Source organism: Euprymna scolopes, chromosome 25 (genome assembly GCF_053919585.1).
Source record: "Euprymna scolopes isolate OS-2025 chromosome 25, ASM5391958v1, whole genome shotgun sequence".
Taxonomy (NCBI): Eukaryota; Metazoa; Mollusca; class Cephalopoda; order Sepiida; family Sepiolidae; genus Euprymna; species Euprymna scolopes.
Genome location: NC_136506.1, coordinates 25,916,073 through 25,930,137, shown reverse-complemented (window position 1 = coordinate 25,930,137; position 14,065 = coordinate 25,916,073). Strand labels below are relative to the sequence as shown.

Genomic DNA, 14,065 nt, shown 5'->3' with positions numbered 1-14,065 from the left:
ATTCATCACCGTTGTTTTTATTTAAGTCCTTTCTAACGAAGGATCTGGCGACTTTTAGAAATTTTGCAATTCCTGAATCGCTGTTTCGCTTTTATAGACATTATTAGAGCGTGGTTTTCCATTCCTTTTGTTGCAGTAGTATCTGCCATGGAGTCTTCTGAAAGTAAAACAACACTAATTTATTCTGAACAACACTAATTTATTTACTAGTATATTTTTAAATTTAAATTAAAAAAATATGTGTCCTCAAATACCTTACGCACCCTGTATATAAAGGTTATTGAAGAAGAATATAATGTTTCTTTCATCGTTTGGCTTTCTACCGCATTGCAAACACCCTTATTTATTAACAACCGATATAATCGATTTTCATTTATTACCTCCCTTTTTCAGGTACGTCAAAATTTGAGTGATTTCTCTGTCCTTCTGTCCATTATTGCTATGGTCGCAGTCGACATATTGCTAGGTGTCCCCACACCAAAGTTGAATGTACCCAAAGAATTCAAGGTAAGAAATCTTATTTTTGTATCAATCAGACACTTAAAAGGGGCCACGTGAAGGTTGATGTTTATTTTTTTACATGGCAGTTATCGCTTTTCAAGGCTCGAAGGCCATTGAAGTATAAGGGTTATGAATGTCAGCGTAGTGAAAGATAATGGTGGAAATTCGATACAATTTGATTATTTAAGACGCCGAATCAGCAAGAACTTGTTTGCATGTGACTTGAAAAAGGCCATGTTATAATCAGCTGGGAAGCAACCTTGGGATATAACGTTCCATAGGCGGATACTTCTAGGAAAGAAACTATGTTCATGGAATTTTCATTTAGCTTTAGGCACCGATAGAGAGTAGGAGGAGTTGTTGTTAGTGGTTGTAGCTAGATAAGCGTTAGCTGAGAATGTTAAAAATAGGGCAATAAAGATGAAGAATAGCAAAACAGAAGCAGTATCTAATTTAAATGGAAAACAAAAAAAAAAACAGTAAGGAAGATAAACAGACGGAAGAGCCAAATTTGGTTTAATCCACCTTTTATTGAATGCATTAAAATAGCATCCAGAGAAGTTTACCAAATTATTGAAAAAAAAAATTGAGGCTTAGAACCATAGATTGGAGCTCAGTCGAGAAATTTCCATGAAAATATGTGAGAGAGAGGTTTTATATTCCTCTTTTCGTATCACTTAGCATGAAAATTGTTTTTAGCCTGCTTGTTGTTGTTGTTGTTGTTGTTGTTGTTGTTGTTGTTGTTGTTAAGCGAGTCAAACTTCTGGGTATGGTTCACAACGATCGGGCCTCATGATTGTTTGATCTGCATGAAATTTTCCCCATTGGTCGCAGATATTCATTAACCTGCAAGATTGCAGCATTTTACCCTCAAGCACGACAAATTAAGGCACAACAAATTTGGGCATGACAAGTTTAGGCACGACAAATTTGGGCATGACAAATTTAGGCACGACAAATATGGCATGACAAACTTGGGCATAACAAATTTAGGCATGGCAAATTTGGGCATGACAAAGTTAGGCATGACAAATTTGGGCACAACAAATTGGGGCATGACAAATTTAGGCATGAAAAATTTCAGCACGACAAGTTTGGGCATGACGAATTTGGGCATGAAAAATTTCAGCACGACAAATTTGGGCATGACAAATTTAGGCATGAAAAATTTCAGCACGACAAATTTGGGCATGACAAAGTTAGGCATGAAAAATTTCAGCACGACAAATTTGGGCATGACAAATTTAGGCATGAAAAATTTCAGCACGACAAATTTGGGCATGACAAAGTTAGGCATGACAAATTTGGGCACGACAAATTTAGGCATGACAAATTTAAGCATGACAAATTTAGGCATGATAAATTTAAGCATGACAAATTTAGGCATGACAAATTTAAGCATGACAAATTTAGGCATGACAAATTTAAGCATGACAAATTTAAGCATGACAAATTTAAGCATGACAAATTTAGGCATGACAAATTTCTCCTGCTGCTTTCTTTTTCTTTTCTGCTAAAAATCTTTGTAAAAAATAAAGATTTCTTTTTCAAACTTGGGGGAAAAAGATATGAAACAAACATAAAAGTAAAAACTAAGTTAAAAGAAAAAAAACTTGTTTGCTTTTTAAACTTGTAAGTTTTTTTTTAATAGTAAATGTTTACCGAAACAAATGACAACTAAAAGTAACATTATTTAATTCCCTCATCAGCCTGAAATATTTTTTTTTTTACAAATTTTTTTATTGAAAAATAAAAACAGCATACCAGTACATCTAAATTAAATTCAATTACTTTGTGTTCATGACATGAGAATCCTATGTTGCTCGAATGACGTGCTTAAATATAACAGAAATAGGAAATTAGCACGAGAATTTGTGGCACATTTGTCGTGCCTTGATTTATCCTACATAATTATGCAAATCCATATTGTAATTAAAATCATAATTGGAAATGTATTGTCTTTTCCAGCCAACCCGTGCTGACCGCGGATGGTTCGTCAATCCTATCAGCGATAAGAATCCATGGTGGGTTATTCCAGCAGCCATCATTCCAGCCATGCTTGCTGTTATCCTCATCTTTATGGATCAGCAGATCACGGCGGTTATTGTCAACCGAAAAGAGAACAAGTTGAAGGTGAGGAAACATGTGACACACACGTAAGCATACACACAAGCACACAAGCATGCCTATATACATACATATACATACATGATGATTGCAACATCTTGTCAGACGAGTGCCACTCCCTCAGACATTTAAAATCCATGAGCCCAAATGCCTGGGTGACTATCTATACAAATATGATGTTACAGAGTCTTAGCTTTGTACGACAGCTAAGTCTCTCTCTCGGTTAAAAATGTTGAGATCCAGCAACAAGCAAGAGCAAGATAGCCAGCAACAAATTAAACTGCAGCTCAGCTTAATGCGGGTAATAGTTTTCCGCTTTATGGTTTTTTTAATCAGAGATTTGCTTCTCCTAGAAAGGTTGCCTTCACCACGGCTTACGGGAGCCCTCTCCACCCCAATACACATATACACACACACAAATATACACGGTGCTAGTTGACCGTTGACCCAGAAAAAGAGTTCATTCGCCCTTTGGAAGGTCTTGTTTTTAATCCTTCGTCCTCCTCACCAAACAAGTCTGGTGGGGGAACCAGTTTAGTCGCCAGTGACCCGACCATGAGGCAGGTAGTACTGGGTTACATGGTACCAGTAGCACATGACATGACCTGACATATACATACATATACACACAGAAACACACACACAAAACACACGCATACACCCAGAGACACACACACATACACGCACGCACACAAAAATACACGCACATACACACACATATATGTATATATATATATATGTATACACATCAACACGCACATAATGACATACGCACGCAAAAACATGCACACAAACACACACGCATGCATATACACACATACACATACGCTAACAGACACACACACACAGACATACATATATGCACGCACATACACATATGCACACAAACAAACACAGGTACACACACATACAAAAACACACACATACATACACACATACATACATACACACACATGGTAGCTTTCTTCAGTCTTGGCCGACTATGGATACCCACTGTACACTTGAAATTTTTGTGGCAAGAGTTACGCAATTTCTAGTCACATTTCCCCTGAATCGATATACAGAGAGCACATACAGCGCGTACAATTCCCATAATGGTGACCCATCCAGTACTAGCCAGGCTCAACATTGCTTAACTTTAGTGATCAGATGAGAACCAGTGTGTCAACGTGATTATGCCGTATATACACACACATACACGTACGCACACACATGCACATATACAAGCACACAAAACACACACACAAACACAGACATACATGCATACATACACACATACTCATATGCACACGCATACACATATACACAAGAACATAAACACACACGCATACATACATACACACACACATACACATATACACAAAAACACACATAGACACACATGCATACATGCATACACACATACATGTACGCACAAACATGCACATATACAAGCACACAAAAACACACACACAAACACAGACATACACGCATACATACACACATACTCATATGCATACACATACACACAAGAACACAAAAACACACACAGACACACACGCATACATGCATACACACATACATACATGCACACACATACACATATACACAAGGACACAAAAACACACACACGCATACATACATACATAAACACACACACACATGTGCACAAGAACACAAAAACACACACTGAGCACACATGTATACATACACACATACACAAGAACACAAACACACACAGATACACACGCATACATACATATATACATGCACACACATACACGTACGCACACGCACATACACAAGCACACACACACACACACACACACACACGAACACATGCAGACATTTCTTTGCTTTCTTCTATTCATTAAATGTCTTTTTTCCTTTGTTCAGGTGTCAAACGTTGTCTGATATCAGGCAAAAGGCCTTGTTCATTTTGGATTGCCACTGATAATTGTTTGTTTCTGTTTTGGGAGAGTTCTACATTGGAAAAGGGGAGACAATCCAGAATTTTAATGATTTCCAGTGTAACTTCTTTTTTTTTACATTAAATTAACGAACCGACACAACTTATTTATACTCTTAAAAAAGCCTAAGTCAAAACAAAACTCTTGGAAGACAGAGTAGGTTATTTGCCTTGATCTTCGTTCCAAATCACTGGCAAGTTCAGGGAGACAGAGACAGATCGGTAATTACTATTAAATCATAATCAGTCGACATATTTCAATTTAACATGTTAACAGGTGGAATTCTTTAAAAAGAAACTGACTCTCTCTCTCTCTCTCTCTCTCTCTCTCTCTCTCTTTCTCTCTCTCTGTCTTTAAGCCATATGACGTCATATTCATTTCTATCAATTCCTACAATCTAGTGATTCTAGTTTTGCATTTCAACTTGTCGACATATATCTGTACTCGTTATTCATCCATCTAAACGAAGATTTTACTCGTTATAAACGATCCTTGGTGTGTAATTGTTATTTTCTGTTAATTTTAGTGTTATGTGACCAGTAGATTAAGTGTTTTTTTTTGTTTTGTTTTTTTACACAGTGATCACCACTTATCAAGGCCTGGAAGCCACTCAAGGATAAGGGTTATTGCAAGTACATTACGTTAGTGTGGAGATTTGATGAAGTGTTTACTTAAGAGGCCGGTTCATTAGGAATTTGTTAACGTTGTAGTCCGTTTGGAAGCAGGCAGACGGAACAGAGTTCCACAGGTGTGCAGTTTATCTGTTAAATATTTTCACACAGACACACAAATGTAGATACATGTACAGTTTAATTTATAATGACTAGGAATTCTCCACTCAAGTCATTACGAGTGATGAGTCCGTGGAAATATACAGGAGGCGTACGAGTAACAACAAGTCTAACCATGAGATAGGTTAGTTTGGAAGTCAATTTCTTAAAGCCGTCCAACAGATGCCAGCATGATGATGATGATGATGGATACTTCAGCAGTTTACGGACCGTGCTAATTTTAAGATTGTATTTTCAAGTTAAATTCAATGTCTATAGTATATTTTGTTTGTTAAAGTGTTAGGTGAAAGTATATAATAGTTTTTTTTTTAAATCCTCTTATTCCTGATATTAAGAATGGGTTTCTAAATAATAACGTTATTATTTCAGCACGGTCCGTAGTCTGCATAAATAATATATGATGAATTTGCTGCTGTTGTTGCTGATGATAATGATGATGAAGATGGTTCTCCACGCTTCCTCTGCTCTCAGTCTGTTCTAATCGCTGTTGCAAGTCATTTTGTATTGCTGTGAAAGCAGGCTACCATGTTCTCGCTTATATCAGTGGCTTATTTACTTTCCTTACTTCTTTCTATCCTCCCAGATCCTTCATGATTATTTGTTGGTTTCGTCGTACTTTTTCATTCTTTATTTTAATTCTTCTTCTTCTTCTTCTTCTTCTTCTTATTATTATTATTATTATTATTATTATTATTATTATTATTATTATTATTATTATTATTTACTCACTAGAAATTTTTGCACAGAACATCATCAAAAATTTCCCTGGAAGCAACATGTGCTGTTTCCTGGAGTTTGAGTGACAACAAGCCTCTATAGATTTCCAGTATTCATCACCTCTTTCATTTGCGTTATCGTAACAGCCGTTTACCATTGATTTCATGCTGGCACCGACCATTGGTCCTCATTGGAATTTGGGTGGCAACAAGTCTCCTCAAGATGCCAATCCTCTTTGAATTTATCCAATGGAGGTCTGGTTAGTGCTTTCTCTCTTCAGTCTTTCCATCCTCCTTGACTCTCCTCGACTATTTGGTGTGGTGCCAGTTGATGCTGACACGATTTTTTCTCCTTTTTTGGGGAAGGGGAAGTTGTCTTACAATTATACAGTTGTTTCAGTTTTCTTGATTCCATGTGGTGATTCTTCGCGTTTTACTTCTATTCCTGTTTTAGTCTCTATATGTCTGACTAATTATTATTATTATTGTTGTGGTGGCACACATTCATTTGCATATGTGGATAGTAATTACACATAAATAGGAAGACTCAGTTAGTCTGAGTGTGTGTTCACCAGAAGCCACCGAAGGCCGCCGAGAGCAGATATGTTTCTCCAGCAAAGACTCTCTTATTTGACACCATTATGTAAATATCCTGTAAATATACCTTTTCCTAATACACTTCTTATTTGATCTACCTTTGTTTGTTGAGTCGTCATTTGTATTGCTTTCTACGTTACTTGTTTCAACCTGCAAACTTAGCAATTATTATTATTATTATTATTATTATTATTATTATTATTATTATAGAAAGGAAGCGGTTATCATTTGGATTTGTTTGTGGTGGCCATTTGCATCCTTATCTGTTCCTTGCTCGGATTGCCTTGGTACGTTGCCGCCACTGTTTCTGCCCTTGCACACGTCATGAGTCTTAAAAAGGAATCTGAGTGTACAGCTCCAGGGGAAAGACCGGCCTTCTTAGGAGTGAGGTTAGTGGAACTTGCCCGTTTGTTTATCCACGATTCTTATCTTTTTTAATATCTTTCTTTTTTCTGTCTTATGCGTTATCAACGCTTTTACAAGTCCCGTATATGTACAGAATATCTCTGGTGCTAACTGCTCGGGTTGTTTGAAGATTCTGGTATCTTGATCTAAAATGCACAAAACATTGATGTTATTGTTTTTATTTCTTTTACTTTTTGCAAAACACAATCATGCTCTGCAACATCAAGCTCAAAAACATTATTTTTTTCTACAAAACAACCAAACCAAATTTTTATTAATACAATATATTAGTGGCCTGGCAAGGCCATAGGGGAGACAACTAGGCAAAGAAAAACTCTAAGCAAAATTCATCCCAAAGCAGCAAAACTAAATGGGTGCGTGAATAACTAAGAATCTCATTGGCTGATTAGCAAACTCAGTGCCTGACGAATCCTTATGAGGATGAAATGCAGCAAATTCTGTGTAGCTAAATTGCCATATTTATTTTCAAAACTTACTATATATATATATATATATATATCCAGAAAGATCCGAAAAAGGAATAACTCTATCGTGTTCAATCAGACGTGTCTAAATAATGACTTGCTGCCAAAATATACAAATATATATATATATATATATATAATTTTTTTTTAAAGCCAAAGACAATGCGGAGAAAGACCGGAATTATGAAAGTAAAGAAAGAAAAACAAACAAATGTAGACGGGTATGCTTGAGTAGAGGAGTGTCTAGCCTTTATTCGTCTATCTTTCCTCACCTCAATGTATAATTATTTATAACCAAGTTGCTGGAATGTCCGGTGTATGTAAAATCCGTGGATGGTATGGAACTTTGATTAATACCACCCACGGACTTTACATACACCGGAGATACCAGCAACTTGTTTATAAATAATTATACATTGAGGTGAGGAAAGATAGACGAATAAAGGCTAGACACTCCTCTACTCAAGCATACCCGTCTACATTTGTTTGTTTTTCTTTCTTTACTTTCATAATTCCGGTCTTTCTCCGCATTGTCTTTGGCTTTAAAAAAAATTCTATATATTTCTTTACCAACAATGTTTCAAGCAAACTACTACCTACTCATATATATATATATATATATATATATATATATATATATATATATATATATATATATATATATATATATATATATTGAAATAAATATAAATGTATGACATATTATTTATATCGATCAGTAATCAGATTGGTAATTGATTTCGTTGGGCTATCATTTACTTGGCTTTACCTTATACTCCATTAGAAGTTTGTTTGATTTTTTTTTTATTTTTGTTTCTTCCTTGGATATTTGTAGATTATCACACATCTCATCATTATTCATAATTTCTTTTTTCATTTTCGTTTCTAAGAATAATAAATAAATAAAAATAAAGGGTAACGCCACATAGGAACTTTATTACATTGAATAAGTGTAAAACAAAGGGAAATAAGGGAGAAACCTCTTTAGGCCATGGCTAACACTCTGAACATCTGGAAGTTATTGGCTGAAATTACCTTCCTATTAACCTGAACTTGGTCCATCTGACTTTTTTCTTTTTTTTTTATAAAAGAATTACCATTTATCAAGGCCCGAAGGCTACTTGAGGATAAATGTTAATGAGTATACAGTAGTCAATGAGACAATTTAGTATTGGTAAATTGGATTACGTAAGGGGACGACTAATTAAGGACTTCTTCATGTTGAACTCATCAAAAACTTGTTTACATTAGACTTGAAGACAATCATATTGTAATCAGCTGGAAAGCAGGGAAAGGAAGAGAGTTCCACAGATGTGTAGTTCTAAGAAAGAAGCTTTGTTCATGGAATCTATGTTTAGGCTTAGGCACAGATAAAGAGTGGGGGAAATTATTGATAGTGGTTTCAGCTAGGCGTGTTTTTTGTGAAAGTTTGGCGAGGAGGGGGGGACCATAGAATGAAGCTCAGACAAGCATTTGCCATGAAAATAACGATAAAACGGAGACAGGGTAGCAACGTCTCTTCTGTGGGAAAGAGGTTGCAGGGAAGAGAAAAGAGCATCCCCCACTAGGCTACCAAGTCTATTTTGAACTCTGTCAAGGCAGGATAAGCTGCTTCTAGGAGCTCCTGCCCAGATGTGGATACAGTATTCCATCCTTGGACATACTTGGTTCTTATGCAGGTAGAGAATTGCATCAGCAGTAAGATTTATTATTATTTTTATTCCATTTTCACCCTAAACAAGGCACAGTGCCACTTTGATGTAGGGGGTTACTATCGGGGACATAACTTGCAGGGATACTATGTAGGGAGTTGAGCAGCGAGATATCTGTTCACATTACACTTGAACTTCTGAATGTCAATACAGTTGGGAAAGCAGGAACTCGGAAGGGAGTTCCAAAGTCTAGCAGTTCTGGGGAAGAAACTATTGGAGCGGTAGAATGATCCCACCATATTGTTTTTAAACTTTCACAGGACGTGTATATTTGTGAAAACATGCCTTCACAAGACTTTATCAGAGACAGGTTGTTAAGTTTTGAGACATTGTGTTGAACAAAAATGGCGGCATAGTTCAGATCAGTTCAGACCAAGAATCAAATACGGTCCGTAGTGTAGTTAACCTCTTAAGTTCTGAGATATTGGGTTGAACAAAGATGGCGGCGTAGTTCAGATCAGTAACTAAGATGGCAGCCAAGAATTAAATGCGGTCCGTGACGTAGTAAACAGCGAACTGATTGAATCCAAAATTCAACAATTTTTATAATAATTTTGGGACGTTTTCATTAGTTGTTTAGCACAGCCGTTGGTTATGAAAATGATTGGTGAATCCATTCATCTCATACCCCCATTACTACGTCTGCTCTCCTAGCGGCCTTGGCTACATGGAGACAGGGTAGTACTCGTCAAGGATTCGTCACTTGACACTCAGCCCAACAGGTGAGGGGCCGGTTCCTGGCCCAGCACCTGTTGGACTGAGGTACGCCACCTGGGTAATATCTAAGAGGTCCACCCTCCCAGGCCTTGCCACCGGGCTTTCCGTGGAGTAAGTTAATTGCTTACTGCCTGAGGCGCCTCTACCAGGGAATGCCGACGGGGTTACTCAGGCAATTTTTAACATTGCAGGAGTGCTCCTCCTTTAGGGGAGCCTGCGGGGTTCCCACTTTCCGGCCTTGTGCCACATAATGCTGATGTGGGCAGCATTTAAATATATAGCCCCATTAGAAGTCCTTTCTGATGGGATGTGTCTCCTAGCGGCTTCGGCTGCATGGAGACAGGGTAGTACAAGTCAAGGATTCGTCACTTGACACTCAGCCCAACAGGTGGAGGGCCGGGAACCGGTCAGCACCTGTTGGACTGAGGTACGCCGCCTGGGTAATACCTAGGAGGTCCACCATCCCAGGCCTTGCCACTGGGCTTTCCGGTGGGGCAAGTTTATTGCTTGCTGCCTGTGGCGCCCCGACCGGGGAATGCCGACGGGGTTACTCAGGCAATTTTTAAAATTGCTGGAGTGCCCCTTCTTTAGGGGAGCCTGCGGGGTTCCCACTTTCCGGCCTTGTGCCACATAATGGTGATGTGGGCAGCATTTAAATATATAGCCCTATTAGAAGTCAAAAACATTTTACACAGGTTGTTTGGATAACTGCATTCAGGCTTCTGTCCATCAGTTTTGATTGTTTTCGTGACGGAAGAAATGATTTGTGTCCTATGAACAGCATTCAATGCAGCCAGACTTACGTCAACTTTAATAACGGTAAAACGGGAAAAAATGGTTGAGCAGCGTGCATTTAAGTTTATATAAGCTAGCTTACATGATCCTAAAGGAACCATGAGTCGAAATAGAATTTTTGTTTGCCTATCATGCTTAAGTTTGGGATATTATTTTCCCTGTGTAGAGTGAATAGATTATCTATTATTGCTATATTGCAAAAAAAAAAAAAAAAACTTGGACATTTTCATCTATGATGTCTGTGGAAATATATCTGTTGTTTTTTTTTTTTTTTAATCCTAATATAAAAGTTTGTCTTTTTATTATTTACTTACAGAGAGCAACGTGTCACCGCATTGATGGTCGGCTTATTGAGTGGCCTTTCAGTTCTTTTTACTTCTATATTAAGCGTGAGTATTTACAAAATTAACACACACACACATGAAAAATAAGTGACAAAAATCTATATTCCAAGATGTCGACCATCTTACAATTTATTCCTTTAAATACGTTGCAATTCACAATTATTGACATTCATAATTATTGACAGCTCCTGTTTCATGCGCAAAATCATTAATTTATTATATCAATCAACGAATCTATTCTACGCTTAATTCCTCGGAAGAAATAGCACCTATCAATCCATTAAACTGATTAAATTGTAAGATGGTCAACATCTTGAAATTTGGAATATAGACTTTTGTCATTTATTTCTAATATGCTCTGTAATTACATTGAGCTTCATAAATTAACGATTAGTATAAAGAAAAGGTAAAATATTGTTCTAAAAATATATTTCTACAGATATATATATATATATATATATATATATATATATATATACATATATATATATATATATATTTAGACAAATATTATTGAATAGCACGGAATTATTCTGTTTTACAATTTTCCTTTTTATCTTCTCCAATCTCCGTATAGTCCTTTTTGTGTTCTTCTCGAAATTGTATATGTTGGATCCATAATCGAGAGCGCTTTCGATATTCATACATATATATGCATATATATACATATATATACACATATATATACATATATATATATGATGATTGCAACGTCTTGTTAGACGAGTGGCAATCCCTCAAACCCTTAAGGTCCATGAGCCAAAATGCATGAGGGAGTATCTATACAAAGATGATGTTACAGAGTTTTAGCTTTGTACGACAGCTAAGTCTCTCTATCTCGGTTCAAAATGTTGAGATCCAGCAACAAGTTAGACTACACACAAGTTAATGCAGGTGATGGTCTCCCGCTTTATGGTTTTTTAAATCAGAGATTTGATTCTCCTAGAATAGTTGCATTTACCACGGCTTACGGCCGCCCTCTCTACACCAACACACACACACACACACACATACATATATATATATATATACACACACACACAAATATACACGGTACTAGTTGGCCGTTGACCCCGAAAAAGGGTTCATTCGCCTTTTGGAAGGTCTTGTTTTTAATCCTTCAGGGCGACTAGCCGCCCTCCTCACCAAACAAGTCTGGTGGGGGGGAACCAGTATATATATATATATATATATATATATATATATATATATATATATATATATATATATATATATATATATATATACATACATACATATATATATATATATACATACATATATATACATACATATATACATACATATATATACATACATATATATATACATATATATACATACATATATACATACATATATATATGCATATATATATATACATACATATATACATATATATACATATATGCATACATACATATATATACATATATATATATATACATACATATATATACATATATATATATATATATATATACATACATACATACATACATACAAATATATATATATATATATATATATATATATATATATATATATATATATATATATATATATAAAATAAAAATTACAATTAAATTTACCAAAATGATCCAAGATGGTAAAACTAAAGTATATTATAAATATTAAAGAATTAATATTTATAAAGTAATCTCAACCAGGTGTAAAAGCTCGATAAAACTAAATAGGAGATAGAGCTTATAATAAGAGCCACTAGTTAATAAAAGATGTTAAAAAAAAAACACTTTAAAAAAGAGTTAAAAACATATTTAATCTGAAAAGGAAACACTAAATAAGTTAATAGTTCTTCATCCGCGGAATTTCGAAGAAATACTTTCCTTCTCATCAGAGGGTAGGAATTAGCAAAATGCGGGATCGGATTTTGCATGCAAAAGTATTTTATGAAACTGCCAAGTAAGTCAAAGATCTTACTTGATAACAAAAAGTGAAGCATAGGGAATAGGGTGAAGAAAAATGTGATTTCACGTGAATGGATAGTCTGGTGAAAGGTACATTATCCAATGCCAGTAAAATCCAAAAATATAAATCCAAGAAAGTTAATTAAATTTCCATTAACGTAACATTAATATATAAGGCATAATCATCTTGACACACTGTTCTCATCAAATAACCGAAGTTAAGCAATGTCGAGCCTCGTCAGTACTAAAATTTCTACGACTCGGTGTGGTGCATACATGTTGACACACCGGTTCTCGCTAGATCACCGAAGTTAAGCAACGTTCAGCCTGGCCAGTACCCGATGGCTGACCATTTGGGAAATCTAGAGGCTATATATATATATATATATATATATATATATATATATGTTTAAAGAAAAAATAGAAAAAACCGAATGAAATTATTAAAAAATCAACGTTTCGTCCTTGTTTCCGAGGACATCTTCAGGATAATTGAAATAAAAATGTGATAAAAGAAAAAGTCATAGATCGTGCGAAAAAAGACAGTTTTTTAAAATCCAACCCATGTCGGGAAAGGACGAATATGTGTGCACAATTATCCTGAAGATGTCCTCGGAAACAAGGACGAAACGTTGATTTTTTTAATAATTTCATTCGGTTTTTTCTATTTTTTCTTTAAACATAACGTCAACCATCGCTGGTATATTTTTTCATTCCTTATACATATATATATATATATATATATATAAATTGAAATAAATATAAATTTATGACATATTATTTATATCGATCAGTAATCAGATTGGTAATTGATTTTGTCAGACTATCATTTACTTGGCTTTACCTTATATTCCATTAGAAGTTTGTTTGATTTTTTTATTTTTGTTTCTTCCTTGGATGTTTGTAGATTATCACACATCTCATCATTATTCATGAATATTTATTTTTTAATATAATATCATTGAAACAATTGCATGTCTTTACAGTGGACTAAAACC

The 14,065-nt window shown here is 35.4% G+C and overlaps 1 protein-coding gene across 1 annotated transcript in view; it reads left to right on the top strand.

The window, feature by feature from the left end:
* Positions 1-14,065, top strand: part of LOC145247302 (electroneutral sodium bicarbonate exchanger 1-like) — a 252,873-nt gene that overhangs the window by 216,826 nt on the left and 21,982 nt on the right. The window contains exons 13-16 of the mRNA XM_080108923.1: positions 394-507; positions 2,470-2,634; positions 6,892-7,070; positions 11,112-11,184. Of these exons, the coding sequence (XP_079965049.1) occupies positions 394-507; positions 2,470-2,634; positions 6,892-7,070; positions 11,112-11,184 (531 nt within the window). The remainder of the gene's footprint in view (positions 1-393; positions 508-2,469; positions 2,635-6,891; positions 7,071-11,111; positions 11,185-14,065) is intronic.